We start from the raw sequence: 23,360 nt of genomic DNA, 5'->3' as shown, positions 1-23,360 counted from the left end.
CATTCTGGATTGTATCTTGGGGGACGCTATATGAATTTTAGTTTAGTGCGGTTTTATCTACTAATTCCATCTCTTCTAACTTTGTTAATTTTACCACTAGCCCAGACATCACGTCCCTCTCTGTCCTGGGCACTGGGTCCACTGGGGGACTTCCGAGGCCTGAGTAAGAGTGTCTCGCGGCACAGGGCGCAGCCCCCGGCTCCAGAAGATTCGACTTTGCCGAACTGCCAGTTCAGCAGGGACCCACGGGAGCCTGAGATCTAACTGTGGGCACACACACGTACGGAACAGCGGGTCTCCCAGGTGATCTGTCAAGATACCCCAGCACCCAGCAACAAAGAAAACAGGAGTCATGTCGGGTGGAAGACCAAACCCGGGTCAGGGTCGTACCAGGTTACACGTGCCCTGATGGCACTAGGACTGCTGGGCGCGTGGCGGGTGCCAGGTCCCCTCTGCTGCCTGGCGAGCTGGCGTGGCCTCGTGCCCCCTCAAGTGCCTGATGCTCCCAGCTCCGTGGGTTTTCCAGCCTCACCCTGATCCAAGGAATCACGGGTGTCCCTTTACCCTTTACTCTGATAATTTGCTGGATAAAACTTTCCATTCCTTTGTTAATTAAAAAATGATGCTTTGGAAAGTGAGAAAAATTCACTGCTATTTCTGATGTAGTGGAATGAGGCCAAAATACCACATTCACTATGGAGATTTTTTGCTTTGACGGATTCTCCTACGTTAAACATCCCCGCGTTCATCCCTGGAGATGAACAGTCTGTAAGAAGGGGACGTGGGACTTGCCAGGCCGGAAGTCTAAGGGATGGCTCTGAAGAGCCTCGCCGAGAGATGCCTATTTGTTATCTGAATGTTCTTCCAGCTCCGGCTGAAGTAGAAAGCTAAAAAGCCCAAATCTCCAATTTTCTTCTTCAGTGCTTTCAAAATCACACATATTGGCAACACATGCCTGACTCCCGTTTTTTTTTTTTTTACCTTAAAAAAAAGGAGCCTAAGACTTCTTGGAAACTTGAGGAATGTTATTTTTTAAGTGTCCCAAACTGTGAGAATTCAATTCCTTACTACTTCATTGATGTCTGCCCAACAAGAGTTGGCCGGGCACCCCACCGCGCCAGCTGGAGGGTCCCCGTGTGCCGGGCTCACGGTCACCGCAAGGAGGCACTTCGAACCTCCCTGCGCCGGGTTCACCTCCGTGCGTGCTCCCACGTCTCCCCACGAGCGCGGGCCTACCTAAGAGGCACTTCCACTTGGCCTTTCTTCCTCTGGGCCTAAAGACGTGCCGAGTACTCGCAGGTGCTCCGGAAACATCCAGGGAACCAAGCTGGACGTGCAGGGTTAACTCAGCACTGATAGTCTCTGACTGTTCCCTTCGCTGGCCGACCTCCTCCCACCTCCTGGGTGCAGCGGCTCCTTGTCCTCAGATCTGCAGTGTGTTTCCCAGGAGGTGCGTGGCTGGTACGGCCTCGATGTCTGTGTCCCCCAAACTCGTATGTGGAAGTCCTGACCCCCAGTGTCATCGCAGCGTCTGGGGGTGGGGCCCCTGGGAGGCTAACGGGTGGAGATGGGGTGGGGAGGGCGGGGCCCCCGACACACCAGAGAGGGTCTCACGGCCGTGCAGGGTACAGTGACCTCACCCCTGCCCGTGACGAGACGCGAATCCCTGCAGCGAACAGGCTACTCCCTCCATAAGTGGCACCAAACCCTACAGGCCACGAATAGCACGCGTATTCTGAGGCAATCTGTCTGGCTTTTCTAGACGCAGACAGACTGTAGAGGAGGGCATACAAAAGGGACACAGCCAGCTCTGTGGAGACTGGATGTCCTCCTTCAAATCTGACCTGCCCTGAGGAAAGAAGCCTCATCCACACGGCGCATCCTGTGGTGCTCTCCCAGGCGTGTCGCCATGCTACTTTTGATGTGTTTTGCCTCCATTATTTTCCTTCCTCGGTTTTTATTTCCTTAACCTCTCTCCTGGGGGCGGACACCGGATTCAAAGACAGGGAAGGAACAGAGTGAGGGGAACAGAGAGGAGCTGGGGGGTGTGGTGAGGGGCAGGGTATCGGAACAAAGACCGGGGCCAGGCTGGCCAGGGGAGAGAATGGAGGACACAGGGCTGGGGAGCGGAGGGGCTCAGGGGTACGGAGGGGCAGGTGAGCAGAGGGGCCCTGGACGGTTGCCCGCGTGCCGTGCAACCAAGCTGCTCGTGCTCCTTCTAGAGGCTGGATGAGGGACCCCATACCGGGCTTCGCCCCTGCTCAGTTTGTTCTTGGGAACTCTCAGAGACGTGAATATTTATGAATTTGGATGTTCATCTCAGAACCGTGTATAAAGATAAAGAATCTCTTCAACTAGGGGTCTGGTTAAATGTTAACTGCGTACATCCTGATGACACAGACGCAGCTTTGAAAATATACCCTTTTAAAGAACTGTTAATAACACAGGGGGAAAGATCCCTGTACAGTATTTAGATAGACACAAAGCCAGATGTGTGTATGGTTTGATACCAGTTATGTACAGACTCACACACACACACGAAAGAACCACCCTAAAATAGTGACGGAGATTTTACTGTGCTGTAGAATTATGGGTGATGCTTCTTTGGTTTTTATCTTTTTAAAAAAAACAAAAACAAAGCCTGCTCCATGTTTTCTAAGTATCTCCAACTGAAGCCTAGACCTACAGGAAGAGGTAGAGACAAGGACGAGACCAGTACCGCATGGCAGAGCCACTTTGAGTTTTGGGGACTAACGCCAGAACAGACTTCCGGGGCCTGTGCCCCACACCCCACCTGGGGGGCACGGCGAGACACGGTCTCCGGGCTCCCGGGGAGGGTCCCCGCCGCCAGCGGCCCTCTGCCCAACTTGCCTCGCCTCTCCGCTATCTGCAGGTAGCCTGTGGACAGGTACTGTTCCATGTCCTGCTGGAACGCCTCCTCAAAAAACTTCTGCCGCTCCTTCAGCTTCGTCTGCTGGGTGTGCTCCATTTCCAGGACCTTCTGGGTGTGCTCTGCATCGAGTTCAGCTACGGAAACAGAACACTCGGGGTCAGGGCCTGAAGAGGGACGGAGGCAGGAAATGGGAGTAAGTACGCACTCACCTCCACCCTCCAAGCTGAGAGGGTCGCGTCTGCTTGTCAAACCCCCGCTGGTGCCCCGACTGCCATGCAGGTGCCCCCCCACCCTGCCCACCCTCCATGGCACTTCTTCCCCTGACCTGGCGGGCCAGCCCCCCGGCCCCCGATGCCTCTCCCTGCGCCATGACCTCCCACCACGTGTCCACTGTTTGCGGATCAGCGGTTCATCAGCCAAGACCAGCCTCTTGGCTAACACTTCACCTGACTCCAGAGGACCCCGCTATCCCGCCCTGGGGCACCCCCCGCGACCAGACTGGTGACGCTGACTCGTACATTACATGCAGTATAGGGGGCCAAGACTCGGACTTCCTGGTGGACAGCGACGCCTCATCACCCGGCTCGGAGCCGGGCACGGCAGGCGTTCAGTAAGTGGAAGGGCAAGGATGCAGCCGTCGTGCTGGATCAGAAGAGCGAGGTCCCGGCTCTACTGTTCACTAACGGGCAACCTGGCTGAGTCAGTCAACCTTCCTGAGCCTCACATCACCCGGCTGAATCTGGGATAGAGATACTAACCCAATCCTGACGTGTGCCTTCAGTGAAATAACGTTGGAAGAACTTTCTGATTAGTGTGAGCAGCAACCCTTCAAGTTCGGGCCGAGTCAGCAATACCAGGCCATCAGCCTGAGCCTCGTCATGCCAGGAAGAGCCCCCGATTTACCATCCCGTGACCACTTCCTAGCGCTCTAACCTTCCTCAATGCACGCATGGGGAACGCAAGAATGAAATCTGGGTCAGGCATTTACCATTATTCACCTCGTTCACGGGCCCAGGGTTATTTTCACATTTGCTCTGAACTCCAGAGTCCTCTGTACGTCCCATGGGGGGCAGAGTTCTCAGGCGGCCTCCGAGATGCCCTGCTCCTGGTGCACACACCCTGCACGACGCCCTCCCCGACTATCAGCAGGACTGGCTCTCCTCCCATGAGCAGGCTATGCCCCGGGGCAGAGCTGACTTTAAGAGAGAGGGGTCACCCGGGCAAGCCTGACCTGATCGGGCTCTTAAAGGCGCCTGCGTGCACTTTCCCTGGAGAGAGAGACGTGAAGCGTGAGAGAGGGACGTGACACAAGGAACATTCTCCCGTGCTGGCTCTGAGGATGCGGGACCCACACGGCGAGGCACGCAGGTGGCGGCCAGACACGGAGAGCAGCTCCCGGCTGAAAGCAGGGGCCTTAACTACAGCTGCGGGGAGCTGGAACCCCGTCAACAACCTGAATGAACTCGGATGGGGGCTCTTCTCCCAAGTCCCAGAAAGGTACGTGGCCTGGTCGACACCCTGACGTTGGCCCGCGAGGCAATGGCCTTGACTTCTGCCCTACAGGCGGCGGGTAAGCTCCTACCTTTGCGCTGTTTTACACACTAAGTGTGCGCTGGCCTCTCGCGCAGCAGTACGGAGACCCTCCTGACAAGCCGCCTTGGCTCCAGCCCCTGCCCAAGTGCGACTGGCCCAAGAATCAAACGATGACTCCTTGGGTTCGTTCCCCTAAACAAGCGTCTCGCAGCGCCTACCTCGTGCAGACACTATGCTAGGCTGAGCGTGGCAGAACAGAACGTTTCAGCTACCTTACTGTTGTGCAAGAAACATGGGGCCTGAAACGCCGAAGATAATTTCACTGCAGATGTTATTCCCCACCGTTTACCTCTGGGGAGTGTCACATCTTTGGGGCGTCAGAACTCATATAACTCAATAAAAAAAGATCCGATTAAAACACGGACAGAGAATCTGAGCAAACGTTTTTCCAAAGAAGACCGACAAATGACCAACGGGTGCGTCATCACTCATCACCAGGAAAATGCAAATCGAAACCACGAGATATCACCTCACACCTGTCAGAACGGTCACCACTGAGAAGACACGAGACGACAGGTGTCGGCGATGACGTGGAGAAAGGGGAACCCTCGTGCACCGCTGGTGGGAATGCAAGCTGGTGCAGCCAACTGTGGACAGCGGCGTGGAGGCTCCCGAAAAAATTAAAACTGGAGCCACCCTATGATCCAGGGCTCTCACTTCTTGGGTACGTATCCAGACAAAACGCAACCGCGTATCAAAAAGGTATCTGCGCATAGCATCAGTCACCAGAGCTAACACCTCAGTGTCAACAAGCGCGTGGGGGTGGGGCGTGCGTGTGTACCGACACGTACAATGGGATGCTACTCATTCCTAAGGAAGAAGGAAATCCTGCCGTTTGTGACAACAGGGACAGGCCTTGACGGCGTTGAGCTAAGGGAGACACGCCAGACGGAGAAAGACAAATACTGTCCTACCACTTAGGTGTGGAACCTGAAAAAGCCAAACTCCTAGAACAGAGAGCAGAACGGTTATCGGAGCTGGGGGTTGGGGGACAGGGAGAGGGGGAATGCGGGTCAAAGGGTACAAACCTGTGGTTAGAGGAGACCTAACGCAAAACATGGTGCTTAGAGTCAACAGTGCTATATTACGTTCTTCAAAGCGGCTAAGAAACTAGATCCTAAATGTTCTCACCACAAGAAAGAAACGGTAACTTCGTGAGGCGATGGGGGTGTCCGCTAATGCTACAGTGGTAATCACACTGGCACCAAATCAACATGTACCCCTTAAACTTACACAATGTTGTATGTCAATTACGCAGCACTAAAACATCCTTGGGGTGTTACCAAGTGATTTTTAACAACAAGAGATACGCAGAACTCAGAGTGAACGGTGGTCTATGAGGCCCAGCGTAGGCATTCCCCTACCTGTCCCCCACCAATACCCACCACCACATTTCACGCGTGCTGAGAACAACATAATCTCGTATGCGTGACAGACCTTAAAAACTCGATGATGGAGGGCATTTTTAATCCCAAGTCAGTTGCGGTCTCCAGTACTTAGAATATTCTGGGCATTCGTCTTGTATTCTAACCTACATACACGCAAGGAAGACACACGCACGTTAACCGGCCACCACCAACAGAAAGTGAATCTTCCCGACTCCACGATGACAGGTGCTGTACCGACAATGTTCATTCTGTTCCCACTATTATAATCACTGTGCATTCTCTGTATTTCTGTGTTGCCCTAACTTCCCCCATCTCCTAGGTTTGTCTACAGGGAGGCGGTCTGGAAAGAGCACAGGTTTTGGAAGCCGTCGGGGCACAGGTCCCAGCCCTTTCCGCAGCCGCTCTGGCACCAATCACATCACATCCCTTTTAGCCTACTTCTCATCTCAGGCGTGGCTCTGGAAGGAAGGCAGCCCTGCGTGAGCCCCTTTGGAGGCCCACAAGGTCCCTTACCTGTACCTGTCTCTGTTTTTCTGCTCAGAGTATTCTCCGAGTCTCGGGGAATGTCAAGCCACATAGCCCAGAAGTTCTGGGGAATTAAGACAGCTCTCGACCGACAGGTGACAGATGTCAGTATATCAGTGTTCTGGTGTCCCTTCCTTCGGACGGGCATTTCTAGGAGGCCTTCTGAACGCTTCTCAGAGATCCTGATGGAAGCAGAGCCCCGGGGCTATAGCATCAACTTTAATAACACATCCCTGTCTTGGCCGTTCCTCCTGTGTTTCCTCTCTGCTTCCTCACTCCTCCTCTCCAGGATCACCTCCCGTACAAACTACCTGCAGCAAAATCCTCTCAGGCTCTGCTTCCAAACAAACCTGTGCCAGGATATCCAGCACTAGCTGGGACTTAACCTCTCTGAGCATCAACTTCCTCCTGTGTACAAGGAAGGTACAAAGACCTATTCCGTAAGGCTGCTGGCAGGATTAAGTAAGGTAGCAGATGTGAATCACCAGGCACCAGCACTGACCAAGAGCTGACGGTTCCTACCAGCAGTTATTTAAAACAGTGGACTCTTGGGGGCACCAGGGTGACTCAGTTAAGTGTCCAACTTTGGCTTAGGTCATGATCTCTCACCCTGTGAGTTTGAGCCCCGTGGCGTCGGGCTCTGTGCTGACAGCTCGGAGCCCAGAGCCTACTTTGGATTCTGTGTCTCCCTCTCTCCCTGCCCCTCCCCTGCTCATGCTCTCTCTCTCTCTCAAAAATAAACATGAAAAAAAATTTTTTTAAACAATGGACTCTTGGAAACAATGGACATGAGGAGAAGGAAACACGAAGCACTACACAAACTCGGACGAGTGCGACACTGAGAATTACCCCAGCTCTCTCAGCCTCACTCAGACACTCCAGAATTAGTCACCTCTCAGTGCCCTTCATAAATCTGCAAGGAATTCAGTGCACTCCTGAGAGGGGAAGAGGGGACCCAAAAGGAGCCTCTTCATTTGTTCACTTCAGCTGTCAGCCTCTCTGCTCAAATGCCTCCTGACTGCCAAGTGCATGGGAGACGGTCAGCCTAAAACAGACCAAGTATGCTTCAAACACTTCAAACCAAGTCCAAATAATCTTTTAAAAAAGTAATTCCAGAATAAGCAGCTCAGAAACAGAGATCAGTGTAGAAATCATCAAAGGGGTTTTCATTAAAGAATACCTTGTTCCAACAGAATTGAGATTTTCCACACATTGTGTACAGCTTGAAAACGCTGTTCTTCTCGAGACTTCTGCCTCAGAAGTTCCATTCTCTCCTGTGTCTGAATTAGAAGCCCCAGAGTTTTTCATCTTGGGTTTTCTATCGTGGAATGCAATCTCATCACTTCTTAACTCTCACAAAAGCGGGGGGTAGATTTGGGAAAAAAGAAAATCACCGTTTTCAGTTTTAAAACATGGTACGCAGTAGTTATCTGAAATAGCTCCGACTGCCCTATGGGCTTGAGCTTGGCTTCAGAGCCACTGTGGTATCTCAGGGCCGAGGGCCACACAAGAATCACCGAGCAGCAGCACGGTCACAACAGCCACGCTCAAGGCCACGGTGAAAAAGCACATGGCAGATTTAGTTAAAAACAGCAATGCTGGGGGTGACTGGGTCGGTGTAGGCTCAGGTCACGATCTCACGGCTTGTGAGTTCGAGCCCCACGTCGGGCTCTGTGCTGACAGTGTGGAGCCTGCTTGGGAGTCTCTCTCCCTCTTTCTCTGCCCCTCCCCTGCTCGCTCTCTCTCCAAATAAAGAAATAAAAAGCTTAAACAAACAAACAAAAATAGCCATGCTGCTCAGCAGCACGGAAGCTGCACCCCCAGCCCTGGGCCCACTGAGTGGAGGGGTCCTCGTGGTGCGGTTCAACCTGCGCTCGGGCCGGCTCTCACCAAGAAACAACCACATCTGGGGCTGGTACAACGGGGGAAGGCCATCTGAAGGGGTCCTTCAGCACCCAAGGTTTAACAGCATCCGAATTTTGAATGACTACAGAAAAACGTACATTATAGAACATCTTCTACAAGGAAAAATGCCTCCTCGTTCATATTTAAGATGTCATTTATTGTACTGGGAAAAGCAAGCAAACACAAAGATTTAAGGAGCTTCAACATAGAACCTTAAGGTTAAAAAGAAAAAAAAAAGCACACAAAAAAGCAGCACTAGCTTTCCTGCCAGAAGGCAAGAATAATCTTTTCTCTCCATAACCAGCCTGGTCTGCGCCCCCCACAGCCGTGCCCATTTCCTGTGGCTCCAGCCTCCAGGCTGGCTGCCACGACCACCTCCAAATGGAGAATTCCTCAAAACAACAAGTCCCGTTACCAGTGAAGATGGTATAATCAATTCTCCATTACACGTTTTAATGGGACGTAAGAGTGGCAACAGGATATAGGAAACATGTATTTAAAAAAGCCCATCAAGCTCATTTCAGGAACAATTTCAAACCAGCGCACGGCTATGCCTCTCGCGGAGCCGGGGAGCCCTAAAGTGAGGTGTGAATGGCTGAGAAAGGCCCCCCGAAAGTGCTGAGAGAAAAGCGGCCATCAGGAAAACCGGGATAAACCTTTCCAGTAGAGTTGGCGGTAACAACCTCTCGAATCCGAAAATGTCAAAAGAGAAACAGTGAAATTTCGTACGTAGGAGAGTTAAGAAAAACTCTGGTAGCCTCTAACATTAAAATAGCGAGAACGTTTTTCATTCAAGGTAACTACCCAAGAATAAGAACAGATTTAAAATCTGGAAGATATTTACAACACGGATGTTTTCATATTGCTAGAGAAAGAATTCTGGGATAGTAAAGCACACGTGACAGGGTCCAGTCAGACCTTGTGAAATCTCTGTATATTTCTAAACACAAACAGGTACACAAATGCCTTTCCGGATCAGTTTTGATAAAAACTGCAGACAAGTCAAGCCACATGACCACTAAAAGACCCCGTGAAATTCCATCTGTGTGATGGAATTTACCCACTGGGACGAATTTTTTTGATACTTCTAATTATTTGCATTTATTCAACTGATCTTTTTGGATGTGTGAACAATGCATGTACACTGTGGAAAAATTTTAGTAATAAAAAAATTACAAATAATGTGAAAATTCCCCCTTAAGGCACCATGAACAGGTGACCTCAGCTAGCAATTTGTGCACTCTGATCAGATCTTTTGTCCTCTTAGGTTAACCTATATGAAATTGCAACAGCCAATCTTTTTTTTTTTGAACCACTAAAATAGTTGTTGTTGAACTTTTTACTTTGAAATAGCCATAGGGATGCCCGGCTGGCTCAGTCAGAAGAGCATGGGACTCTTGATCTCGGGGTCGTGAGTTCAAGCCCCACATTGGGTGTAGAGATTACTTAAATAAATAAAACTTTTTTAAAAAACTGCAATAATCATAGGTTCACAGGACAGTGTTGAGAAAGGTACAGGGCACAGGGCAGCAGCCCGTGCACCTGTGCCATGGCTCCCCCAAGGCTAATACCTTAAACAGTTAACAGTGTAACATCAAAACCAAGTAAATGACATTGGTACAACCCCCAGAGCTTTATTCAGATTTCATTAGTCACTCACTCGAGTGTGTGAGCGTGTGTGTATGGGGAGCTCTATGCAGCCTTATCCGTGTACAGTCTTGTGTAACACACCACAAGATCCTCAGCTGTACCGACCCTGCAAGGCCCCCTCAGGTTATCCTTGTATAGCCACACCCTCCTCCCTGCCTCCCCAACCAGTGATCTCCAAACCTATGAATTCTGTTCTCGAACAAAGGTTTCAGAATGGGATCGTGCAGTACACATCCCTCTGAGATTGGCTTTTTTCACTCAGCATAGTTTTCTGGAGGTTCATCCACGCTGGTGCATGTATGGGTAATTTGATCCTTTTTATTGCTGAGTAGAATTTCGTGGTGTGGACATACCACAGTGAAACCGTTCACTCCTGGGAGGACAGTTGTGTTGTTTCCAAGTTTGACTATTATGAACAAAGCTGCTATGAGCATTTGTGTACCAGTTCTGGGGTGAAAGTAGGTCATTTCTGAGATCAATGCCCAAGAATGCAATGGCTGCATCATATGCATTTTCTTTAGTTTCGAAAGGAACCACCAACTCTCTTCCCAAGTGGCTGTCCCCATTTTCTAGGTCCACCGTCAGTAAATCACAGACCACATCCCTCCACATCCTTGTGGGCATCAGTGAGACCTTCCAGCTGGAATACAGCCAGTCTGTCCATTCCTCCTCCCCCCCCCCCCCCCCCCCCGCCAGAGTGTATCCATCAGGAACAACTGTGGGCTTATTTTCAACAACTGCTATTTTTCTAAAGGTACTTTTAGTTCCTTGAGGCATTTCCCTACCCGCCCCCCCTCCCCCCCACTTTAGTTTTCTTTACATTTGGATTTAATAAATTATATTTAATTTCGGAAAAACTCTGTTTTGGAAACTCAGGATTTAGATGAGAACAAAACACGTAAGATTTCTTTCCAGTGTTAAAACTCACTTATTCTTTATTTTTACTAGTTAGCAGTATGGCTTAATTTCTAACTTAAATTGGTTTTCAGAATGAGGCATCTACACAACCATTTTTAAAGTCTCCCAACTGCCTTATAAAATGAATACAAATGGTCTTAGATTGGAGCACAAACAGACCTTTCCTTAATGTTGTCCTAGAATTGGGGTTTTTATAACATGCCTTTTAAAATATCCACTTCTGGGCCCCACATTTCTACAGCTTTTAATAGTTTTCGGTCTAGCCTTCATCAACAATTAGTTTCCGAGACTGATTTATAAGTACTGCAAACCGTGCATTATTTCTGGGACTCTTGTAAAGCAGCACAGAGCCCTTAGTCCTTAGCACTGGTTATTATTATTATTTTTTTAATTTTCCCGCGCATGGTAAAGTTAACCAATTTTTTAAAGAAAGCTAAAATGACTTAACTTTTCCTCACCCTCCAACACACACACACACACGCACACGCGCGCGCACACACACCCCCTTACACACATTTATCAAGAACGAAATGCTGCTTCTTTCTTTTACACGCAACTAAGAGAAGGTGTTCCTTACCTAGAACACAGTAGTTGGCAGGTTCGGCAAACAGAGTAAAAGAACTCTTTCGGACAACGAAGAACTCGCGGCCACTCCTAGCGAGATCTCACAATGTCCAGTCATTCAGGGCAGCTCCTGAACAGCTGTTTCCTAAACCCATGTCACAGGAAACAAACACTATTCTAGTATCTAAACTTCTGGAACATTTTAAAACTTCTATCAACTGCCCTGAAGGAAATGACCACTATCTAGAGTATTAGCAAAATGGACAGCTTAGAAACTCCATGTGCATGAGGTTTGCTGAAACAGTGAGACAGAAATGCTCAGCTGTTGGCTGTCTCTGTGGGAGGGGTGAGGCAGCTCCAAAGACCTCTGTGTGGCTGGGAGACTCTGGGCCTCCCTGCTCACCCCTCCAGGCCTGGGACCCTCCCCCATCAGTTAGTGCGGGGGAGGAGGCCAGGCTTGGATGGCATCCATAAGGAGCTCACCTCCAGTCCTTAAGTACCACAGTTCTATTTTTACTTGCTTTCGATTGGAGCAGGAAGAGGTCATTCTAAATCCTGTGTGCTTTGTGGTGAAATTATAGGAAAACCAGATTAGCGGTAGGAATTTGGAACCTCTTCCATTAGACAGTGACATTTCAAGAAAATTAGCTCCAACTATTAAGAAAACCCTCACAGTATTTTTGCTTTCGTCTTCCTGGCCTTTTTATTGCTTAAAGAACGATTCGAACGGAGAGGCTTAAGGATTAATGGATAAGTGAGAAGTTCCGCCTGTGGCCAGAGGCTTCGTGAGTTATTAACCTGTTCGAACTCCATGGGCTCAAGGTGGGAGGCTGACAGGACAGCCTGGTGGCCTGAAATGAGTCCAGGCAGCACCAAGACCACTGTGCCTCCTGCAGGGACCAACACACAACTAAATGGGGGGGGGGGGGGTGGATCACGGTTCCAAGCAATGGCTCCACACCACCTGCACGTGCTATCACTCTGCGATATGTGGATGAAACATACCTTTTACAGAAACAGTACATAAAAATGATAAAATATCAAGCCTGTATCATAATATACTATTCTTTGGATGATTTCCAATTTTTTTTCTTGGAAGACTAAAAAAAAAAAAAAAAAGACCCTCCCGGCTAAAAGCTCTGTGTTGTAAATATTTAGACAATAGCCTAATTTCCTAGCATTTTTAAGTCAAATCCGATACTTTCCTGAATTTTACTTAGGGTATTAACCTACTTAATAATAATTATTGGGGCAGAGGATGGGTAGATCTTTAGAGGAATCCTTTCAAACTCCAAAGGTATTTTTTGGTTACTACATGAAAAACTTTTTTAACATTTTTTTTTTTTTTTTTGAGAGACAGAGACAGAGCACGAGTGGGAAAGGGGCAGAGAGAAAGGGAGACACAGAATCCGAAGCAGGCTCCAGGCTCTGAGCTGTCAGCACCAAGCCTGATGCGGGGCTTGAACTCATAAACCGTGAGGTCATGACCTGAGCCCAAGTCAGAAGCTTAACCGACTGAGCCACGCAGGCGCCCCAAAAAACTTTATAAAAGGTATAAGTCAACTGCTTGTGTCTAAATGTGAAAGTCAACTACTACAGAGTTCATTCTAATGAGTTATGGAGATAGTAGGCCAGGGTCTCTAGACATTTAGTGGCATCAAAGTCACCTGGAGGGCTGGACACAGAGACTGTTGGGCCCTCTGCCCAGAGTTTCTGACTCAGTAATTGGTGGGGCAGAGAACTTGCATTTCTAACCACTTCCCAGATGGTGCTGATGCCGCAGGTCCACGGACCAGCCTTCTGAGACCCACTGCTCTAGGTGAGCTGTATCTGTGCATCCACTGCATTCAAATTTTTTACTTGGTACAAATATTTTTATAATGGGAAAGAATAAATAGAAGATGGGGAAGCTGGCACAATTCATGGAAACGACAGAAACGTCCTCTCCTTGATGCTCTCCAAAACATCTGGAGTATCCTCGAAAAAGGACAATCTTCAGCAGCAACCAAAATGTAGAATCAGAAACAAGCATAGTCATTTTTACCAGTGACAGACAAGTGTCTTCAGGACAGAAGTCCCTCTGTAGCAGCTCAATCTGATTTTGTGGAATCCTATTTTGTGGAATCCTTTACCCATCCCTGCTCAATGGCTTAGTGGCTCCATACAATAGGTAACAAAACCACTGTGGTCAGATCACTTCTGTGCCCCGAACCCCAGACCTAACCCAGAGTGGGTTCTCATCCTTCTCCATTTCCAGAGACAACAGAAACAACCTGGAGACGTTTTCCCACCATCTCCAATTATACATCCATGTGAACAGTATAAAATCATATTTGTATTTGAAACAGACAAAACTCTGCCAAATAAAAATTGGGAAGAACAAGTACACATATCCAAAGTGAGATATGATATAGGGTATGCCAAGAGATTCGGGACAGATGTAAAAATATGTGACTGGTGATGGGGTTCAAGAGGTTGCCCCAAAATATGGCACCTTGGCATACTGAATACTTTAAGCAGAAGGAGTCTGAGAAAATGGCAGAAGCAGGACGTGCACTCTGACCTTCCCTGTCTCTCTCCCCTGAAGCAGGTCACAGATGCCTTCCCCAGACCTAAAGGAAAGGAGCATTCTTACCTCCAAGACAAAAGGACACCGAGAAGAATCCAAACATACAGACCTTACGAGCAGGGCAAACATCTAAAAGATCTGCTCTTCTGATTGTTCTGTGAATCAACCTCCTCCCATTTCTAGCCCCAGGTCCCTACCCGGTTCCTTAGCTAAGGATGGCATATGCAGGGTAACAGCCTGACTTGCTTTGGGGGTCTCATATTTTCATGGAGCTCCGTCGGTGCAAAGTTAAACTTGTTTTTCTCCTGTTAATCTGTCTAGACAAACCAAAGAACCTAGTGGGTGCAAGGAAAAATTTTCCACCCCTACATTTGGTGACCATGAAGGGACCAATTTCACTGGCTGCAACCTGCTCGCTCCAGGGCTCCTTGCAGCAGAGAGATTCTGGGACCTCTGACAAGTATAGCAAAATTCTTACCACATCAGTCTCCTGAATTTCTGCTTACAGGGGCTGGAATCTCCCTACAAGGGAGTGTCCTCCCCCTGCCCCCCCCCCCACCCACCCCACCGCCTTTCCTGAATTTAGAGTAGCAGAAGAAAACAGTTGTGGAACTGGACCCTTGGGTACAGCAACTCTAGTAAAGATTCATTATAAGTACTCTTGGTTTTTATCAATCCTTTTCTTCCCAGAGACGGTCACTCTTTGTCTCTAGCCGTTGTCACAAGGAGGAAAACCAGAGGCCAAAATGCAGGCAGAGGCTCTAGAAGCCTGCTGTTCTAGCTGGCCTCACAGACTGGTGAGTTACCATTTCTCACCAGACTGGCATCTGTTTTGACAAATACTGCAGTGGGTTAGTGTGCGGATGACGTAAAGGCTGTTGCTAAGGAACATCTTAGAAGCCAAAGCTGCACAATTGGTGGGCATGGGTAGAACACTATTAGAGTGCTGACCACCTAACTCAATAACTCCTGTGATAGAATAAGTTGGGCACAAAAAAAATCTTTTTTTCACACTTGGTCATTCATCAACTTTAAGAAAATTTCTGTGCAATGAGGTACACTGTAAAATACCACACAATCCCCAACCCAGTGGTATATCTCTTTTACGAATTCGTATTGGCTCTGAGACCCAAGGCTTAAATAAAGCTCTTAACATGCATATAAGAAAACCCGGATGAAGTTTTCATCTAGAACTATTCTATGTCTTGAGCACTTGGCTTTATGACCAACCAGCAAGACTATTCACTCAGGTCTCTGCCAACCAGAGATGCATGCACCGGTGTGGTACAGCCAAATAGCAGCTGATAAGTAGGTTCTCCTTGTGTGTCTTGTAAGTTCTAAGAAGAATTTGTCATAAGGGGTCCTGGTCCATAAAGGGCCTTTGTTGTCTCAACAGTCATGGTCATTAACTTGGCTGGCAGAAATGTGGGCGGCACCCCATCTGTGGCTAGATCTTTCTTAAGCTAACTCTTTGGCTATTGGGTGTCTTTTGTGGTTCCATACAAATTTTAGGATTATCTGTTGTACTTCTATGGAAAATGCCATTGGTATTTCATAAGGATTACACTGAATCTACAGATTGCTTTGGGTAGTATGAATATTTTAACAATACTAATTCTTCCAATCCATGAATATGGTATACTTCTCCATCTGTTTGTGCTATCTTCAATTTCTTTCATTGGTGTCTTATAGTTTTCAGAGTACAGGTTTTTCACCTTGGTTACATTTATTCCTAGGTATTTTATTCTTTTTGATGCAGTTGCAAATGGGATTGTTTTCTTAATTCCTCTGACAGTTCAAGCACAGAAATGCAACAGATTTATGTATAATAATTTTGTATGCTACAACTTTATTGAATTCATTTATTCCAATGGAGTAGAGTTTTCTATGTATACTGTCATGTCATCTGCAAATAGTGACAATTGTATTATATTTCCAATTTGGAGGCCTTTTTTTCTTTTCTGATTGCTGTGGCTAGGACTTCCTGTACTGTGTTGAATAAAAGTGGCAAAAATGGGCATCTTTATCTTGTTCCTGATATTAGAATAAAAACTCAGTTTTTCACCATTGAACATAAGGTTAGCTGTACATTTTTCAGATATGGCCTTTATTATGTTAAGGTACATTCCTTCATACCAACTTGAGTTTTTTCCATAAATGGATGTCAAATTTTGTCAATTGCTTTTTCTCCATCTGTTCAAACGATCGTGATTTTTATCCTTTTTGATGATGTGGGGTGTCAGATTGATTGATTTGTAGTTATTGAACTATCCTTGCATCCCTGGAATAAATCCCACTTGATCATGGTGCATGATCTTTTTAATGTACTGATGAATTTGGTTTGTTAATATTTTGTTGAGGATTTCTGCATCTATGTTCACCAAGGAGACTGGTTTGTAATTTTCTTTTTTGTGGTATTTTTGGTTTCAGTATTGGGATAATGCTGGCCTTGTAGAATGAATTTGGAAGCACTCCTTCCTCTTACAAATTTTGGAATAGTTTGAGGACAGGTATTAACTCTTCTTTAAATGTTTGGTAGAATTTGCCTGTGAAGCTAACTAATCCTGGACTTTTGTTTGTTGGGATTGTTTTGATTACTGATTCAATTTCATTGCTGGTAACCAATCTCTTCAAATTTTCTATCTCTTCCTGACTCAGTTTTGGAAGACCGCAAGTTTCCAGAAATTTATTTTTTTCTGGTTGCATTATCTGTTGGTTTATAACTGATTGTAGTAGTCCTCCTTATAATCTCTTGTATTTATGTGATATCCATTGTAACTTCTCTTTCACTTCTGACTTTATGTATTAGATGGTCTCTTTTTTCTTGATGTGTCTAGCTAAAGGTTTGTTGACTTTATCTTTTTGAAGAGTCAACTATTAGTTGCACTGATCTTTTTTATTATTAATTTTGGTATCTATTTCTCCTCTGATCTTATTATACCTTTTCTTCTATTAACTTTGGGCTTTGATCTTCTTTTTCTAGTTCCTTCAGATGTAAGGTTAGATTGAGATTTTTCTTGTTTCCTGAGGTAGGTCTCTATCACTATAAACTGCCCTATTAGAACTGCCTTTGATGGATTCAACAGATTTTGATTTCTTCTTTGATCTCCTTGTTGACCCAATGGGTTGTTTAATAGCATGTTGTTTAGCCTCTACATGTTTGTGGGTCTTGTTTTGTTTGTTTTTTGGTTTTGTGTGTATGTAGTATGTTATCTCTACATCCAACGTGGGGCACAAACTTATGACCCTGAAATCAAGGGTCAGATGCTCCACTAACTGAGCCAGCCAAGCGCCCCTACATGTTTGTGTTTTTTCCAGTTCTCTTCTTGTAAGTGATTTCTAGATTCATACCATTGTGGTCAGAAAAGATGCTGATATGATCTCAATTTTCTTAAATTTACCAAGACTTGTTTTGTGGCCTCCTATGTGGTCTATCCTGGAAAATGTTCCATGCACATTTGAAAAGAATGTGTAATCTATTGGTTTTGGATGAAATGCTCTCTATGAATCTATTAAGTTCATCTGGTTTAGTGTATCACTTAAGGCCAATGTTTCCTTATTGGTTTTCTATACCCACTGATAAGTAGGGTGTTAAAATCCCCTACAATTATTATATTACTATCAATTTCTCCCACTATGTTAATATTTGCTTTATGTATTTAGGTGCCCCTATGTTGTATGCATAGATATTTACAAGTGGTATATCTTCTTGTTGGATTTATTCTTCTATCATCATGTAATGCTCCTCTGTCTCATTATAGTCTTTGTTTTAAAGTCTATTTGGTCTGACATGAGTATTGCTACTCTAGCTTTTCTTTTCTTTTCTTTTCCATCTGCATGAAATACCTTTTTCCATCTCTTCTTTTTCAGTCTCTATGTATCTACACCTGAGGCGAGTCTCTTGTAGACAACATATAGATGGGTCTTGTGTTTTTATCCACTCAGCCACTCTATGTCTTTGGCTGGAGCACTGGGTGATATATGGAAGTGTTGAATCACGATATTGTACACCCGAAACTAATATCACACTGTATGCTAATTAACTGGAATTTGAATAAAAACTTAAAAATAAATAAAGAAGTCCCTTTAATTTTCTTGCAAGGCCAATTTAGTGGTGATGAACTCCTTCAGGTTTTGCTTGTCTGGTAAACTCCTTATCTCTCCTTCAATTCTGAGTGATAACCTTGCCAGGTAGAGTATCTTGGTTGTAAGTTTTTTGTTTTTTGTTTTTCTTTCAGCACTTTGAATACATTGTTCCATTCCCTTCAGGCCTGCAAAGTTTCTGCTGAAAATCAGCTGTCTTATGGAGGCGGGGAGTCCCTTGTACACAAATAATTGTTTTTCTCCTGTTGCTTGTAAGATTCTCTCTTCACTTTTAACTGTTGACATTTTGATTGTAATAGATCTTGCTAGGAGTCTCTTTACGACCATTACTTTGACCTCTTTACCTGATAGGTTGTTTACGTTTCATTTACTTCTTTTGCTGAGGTTTTGTCATGTTCCTTCATTTAGAACATACTCCTCTGGCTTCCTCCTGCCTCTCTGTGCTTCTCTCTACATAGTAGGTGTATCAGTTACATCTCACAGTCTAGAAGGATGGCTTTATGTAGAAGGTGTCCTGTGAAGTCCAGTAGTGCAAACCTTCCCCAGTCACCTGCACCCCTGGGTGCTCCAGTGTGGGCTGCACATGCCCACCTGTGGTGGCTGGGCTGCAACTGGTGCAGATTTGCTGTTGTGTGTGCTGTCCCCCTGGCCTGGGTGTGCTGGAGTGTGGAGCCAGCCCTCAGTGCAGCTCTCTGCAAGGTCGGCTACAACTCCTACAAACACTCTGGTGTGTGGGGCTGCCCCGTGGGGTGGGGGACGACTGGGGCGGTGCCAGTCCTGGACTGGGAGGCCTGCTGAGTGTGGTGGGGAAGGGGGGGGCCACTTGGGAGGGGCCTTGGTGGTGGCTGACGCCACCTATCGGGTGTGGCAGGGCAGGCAACTCCTCGGGAGGGGCCCCAGCCAGGGTGGGCAGGTTGGGAAGGGCAAGTCCACGGGGGAGCACCAGGGCAGGGCAGCAGAGGGTCAGAAATGGCTCCCACAAGCACCTGGCCGGCCATACAGAACGGGAGTGGGGGGAAAAAAAATGGCACCTGCCATCCCTGGAGGCAGTTCCGAAGATTCCTGCCCCTCCTGCACATGCCCTAAAACTAGTCAGTGAATCCCCTTCACGCGTAACCCAGGCAACTTTCAAAATGCCACCTCTGTGCTGGGTCTTAGAGTGAGGGCGCCTGTACGTGCTGCCTTTAGGAATGAAGCCTCAGTTTCCTGTAAGTCTCTGTCTCTCCCAGAGTTAAGCCCCGCTGGCTTTCGAAGCCAGATGTTGTCTGGGCTTGTCTTCCTGGCTGTGTGGGTAGGTCCCCCAGGCTGGGAAGCCCGATGTGGGGCCTGGACCCCTTGTTCCTTGGGGAGGGCCTCTGCAGTCGTGACATCCCTCCTGTTGTGCGTCACTGGGCTCAAGGTGTGGGTCTCGACTAAGCCGTATCTGCACCCTTCCTGTCTCAATGTGGCTTTTTCTTTATATCCTTAGTTCTGTAAAATCAGCTCTGCCAATCTTCAGGTCATTCTCAGCAACAGTTGGTCCATATGTAGTTATTCTGTTTTTAGATGTAGTTATTTTGATGTGTCTGTGGCAGGTGGAGAGCTGAGATCTTCCTGCTCTGCCATCTTCATTCTGACCCGCTTTAGATTTTTAAATATCGCTGAAGAACACTCGGTAATATTTGAAACAACCACCTTTATAGATGTTGTACTTATACTTCCTGATTTCAAATTAAATGGTCGAAAAACTGCAACCTCGAACAATGGTTGCAAACCTTTTCAGGTTTAAGAGTGGCTGCGCTGTTCCTGAGAAAATAGCATGGCAACAAAAATCTACTATGAATTCAGTGGCACTTTTTAAATGACTCTGAATTGTATTTCCCACAACATTTACACACACTGCAAGCAGAATATTGCCTATATCTGCAATACAAAATATTTATTTATCACACAGGACACAAAGCTGAATGTGCTTCTGATTGCAAGGGCCTCTCGTTATAAATGTCCTCAAGCCCCAAGTTGGAAATATTCTGCTTCTAAAAGGTTCAGCAACAGTCAAACCTCAGAATGCTTGAAAGCTGATCATATCTGTTGGAAATGTGATTGTTTCCAGAAAATATTTTAGAAATGGGGATTTATCGCTTTCAATGGCAAGCTGTTGAAAACTTCTGAGCGAGTGACTTATGAATAAATGAGTGTCATAAATGGCCGCCAGCTTGCTTCCCAGGAAGGCCGGTGGTGCAGCCAGCGGGGATGGCAGGAGACGGCCCCTGAGCACATCCAAGAGTCCGGAAGCAGAGGAAGAAGCTGCAGGGAGTGGGGGGACAGGGGACCGGTCGGCACGTGGGGCAGTCCACGTATGCTCACTTCCCTTAGTGCTGCTTCCTGAGATCTCACCATCGCGAGACTTCTGTTTGAACGTGCCTCTCCTAAGTGAGCGGAATGTTGTATTTGGGAGCTCTGACGAGACTGACATTCAAAAGGGAATGCGAGTTTGTTTTCACATGCTTGTCTTCTCCCTCATCCTTCTCTCGGATTAATGGCTGTACAGAAGGGGGAGCCAGGGGGCAGAAAGAAGGATGACTGAAGAAGGGAAGAGAGGGACGGGGGGGGAGGCAGCCGCCCTGGGGACCTTAGTAGGGACTTCTGGCCACGAAGGCACTACTGCCTCGCAGGAAGAGGAACCAGAGAGTGAAAGAGACAAGCAGGAATTGTCAGGGATGCACTACTCCTGATTCCAGATGTGCTCGGAGATCTTACCTTCTGCCTTCCTGTTTTCTCCTGGCTCTTCAACTACATCATGGGCAGTGGAGACTCTTGGACGATCAGCTTAGAAACTCGAGCACCATTCAGGAAGTATCCCTAAGGAACGGCTTTCCCGGAGACGAACGCCTTCCGACCGACATCCTACGGTGCTCCCTCCCGTCTCGCGTCCCTACGTGGTGACTCTGCTTGCCCTGTGCTCAGAGGCCTGCACCCAGCACACCTCTGCCCTCTGGCAAACGCGAGAAGTTTTAGGCTCTCTCCTCTGGGCTCCAGGAGGTAACGGACACGTCTTGTGCCATTTGCGTGCCCTCTGTCACTCGGCCAGATACTAAATTCCTGGAGGGCAGACACTGTGCCTTTTAAAGGCGATCAGCATATACCACCCCGCAAGACGCCACTTTGGCATCAAGATGAGCTGAAGGCAATGGAGAAGCAGCAGGTGTAGGGCAAGCTCTTCGGCCCATCCCTTTCTGTCTAAAAGCAGGCTGCAGATTTCCCTTTGTAAAGTGCTCCCTTCTCCCACACCAGGAAGAGGAAGACGAGTCTTAAACCCCAGGATGACTCATCATCAGAGAAGGCTCCGATGTCGTCTGCCCGTAGCAAACCTTGCTAAGTCACCTTCATCTCCCATCGGGCTCCCCCACCTACGGACCGTCCTGTAGTTTACCACCCCCAGACGCCCCAACTCGCCCTCTTCGTCTCGTTCTTGACAATTTATTGCTCTCTTAAAATGGTGTGTAAGCCCGCAGGCCTAGCTGCTGCTGTGGGCCTTCACTTCTTTCCTATAACGGCCGCTGGGCACATGTAAAAATTAAAATATTAACATCAAATAAAATCGGTATGCCTTTTCTCCTGTTGAGCTGTTGTTTGTCAACTTATTTTCCAGGGCCCTAAGCACTAGACCGAAGACGTAGAGGAAAAAGGTTTTCCTCCATTACACGTTCAACTCAGCAGCTGTAGTGCTTGCAAGGTATCGAGCAAAAGTCTGATGAATGAACTGGTGACAGTCACAAATGCCGAGTGTCCGGGAGCAGGGGTCGCTGGGCGCACAATGGGGTCTAGGTAGTGGGCTTGCACCTGGTGGCCTGACTTGCACCTGGTGACCAAGCTGCCCGAGGCAGTCCCCGCAGGCCAGATGTTCAAGATGCAGAAGATAAACAGCACACAGCAGCTCAGGAAACACTCGCGTGCCGTTATACGGGCTGAGAACAAACATGCAGAACCTTCGAGGCTAAATGTGGGAGTAGGAAGTGGCTACGGTGAGCCTCGGGGGGCCGGCAACGGACAGTGTCATCAAATTGGCCCATATAATCGGTGCGGTACCTACTGAGAAACACCTGAGCTTAACAAGATTCATTTTAGTCCAGAAATGCCATTTGCTCAGGGACTACGGAAGGGATGGCAGAGAAACCCATACAGCATGAAAAAGAGCATTCCGGAAAGTAATAAATCGCCTCCAAATGATCAACTAAAGATAGCCTCTGAATCACTCCCTAAAATTCCTATTTACAAACTGAAGCATTAAAGCCTTTCCTTTGGTTTGACAACAACGTTAAGTACTCAGAAAGACGGAAGGAGTGTTGAGAGTTTATTCAGAAGAGCATTTGACCCGGAGGAAACGTATCCATTCCCGTACAGGAAACTCCCTCACGGGTACTCAACTAAAACGACAACAGTTCACACACAAGGAGATCATTTTGTTGTAAGGAAAGTACCACATAAGCTGAGCTGATAATCCTAAAATAAGATCCATGGTGTTTTGCAAACTGCGATCGGAGAACGTCTTTTTCACGAATCCTCCAGAAAATGTCAATATTCCTTAGAACGGAGGCCTGCCCGCTGATCCAGTACACAGAATCAGCGCGTTTGCGGGCTATCGCGTGGCCTCCCGAGGGACTCCCGAGAGACTGGGCCAGGAGTGGGCTGGAGGCTTGTCACGAGACAGGAGAAAGGAGGCGCAGCCCTCGGGAAACACCCACTTGAGACGAAGGTTTGGTCTAAGCCAAAACAAAGTCATTTCCATTTCATCACTGTTTGTATATAATCATAAGCAGGAGACGAAAACGAGACACAGAGACAAAAAAAGCCCCCAAACTCTTGCCATTTTATGAAACAGTCTGTCTAGAAACCTGGTAAAACAAGCTGAGTTCACTCGAAGGAGAGCATGACACAACGGGAACACCAGCCTTCTCTGTCTGCTGCTTCTTCAAATATGTTCGTATATAAATCGAGACAAGATTAGAGTCTAAAGTATGTAAAAACACACACTTCATACCGTGTGAGGACGACACAACACACGCATCGCTGTAGCCTCAGGGGAGCTGAGAGCACACAGTACTGCACACGAGTGATCTGATCGGCATCTGGGGTGACCGGCTTCAGGACTTCAGTGTCCTGTAGCCACCTTCCCCTGTCTGCACACAGGCGCCACAGAAAGGACAATGCTCCTGACGACAGGTGAACTTTCTTTCTCTTTCTTTTTTTTTTTTTTTGCTCAGACAGCCTT

The 23,360-nt window shown here is 47.3% G+C and overlaps 1 protein-coding gene across 2 annotated transcripts in view; it reads right to left on the bottom strand.

The window, feature by feature from the left end:
- The window catches only part of DTNBP1 (dystrobrevin binding protein 1), a 133,020-nt gene that overhangs the window by 7,148 nt on the left and 102,512 nt on the right, over positions 1-23,360 (bottom strand). Inside the window, exon 8 of one of the 2 annotated variants that reach the window (XM_043590776.1) lies at positions 2,872-3,027. The exons of the other annotated variant lie outside the window; for it this stretch is intronic. Within the exon in view, the coding sequence (XP_043446711.1) occupies positions 2,872-3,027 (156 nt within the window). The remainder of the gene's footprint in view (positions 1-2,871; positions 3,028-23,360) is intronic. 2 annotated transcript variants of the gene reach the window in all.

Source organism: Prionailurus bengalensis, chromosome B2 (genome assembly GCF_016509475.1).
Source record: "Prionailurus bengalensis isolate Pbe53 chromosome B2, Fcat_Pben_1.1_paternal_pri, whole genome shotgun sequence".
In the NCBI taxonomy this organism is placed as follows: domain Eukaryota; kingdom Metazoa; phylum Chordata; class Mammalia; order Carnivora; family Felidae; genus Prionailurus; species Prionailurus bengalensis.
The sequence above is the reverse complement of the archived record's forward strand: the minus strand, read 5'-3'. Positions and strand labels throughout refer to the sequence as shown.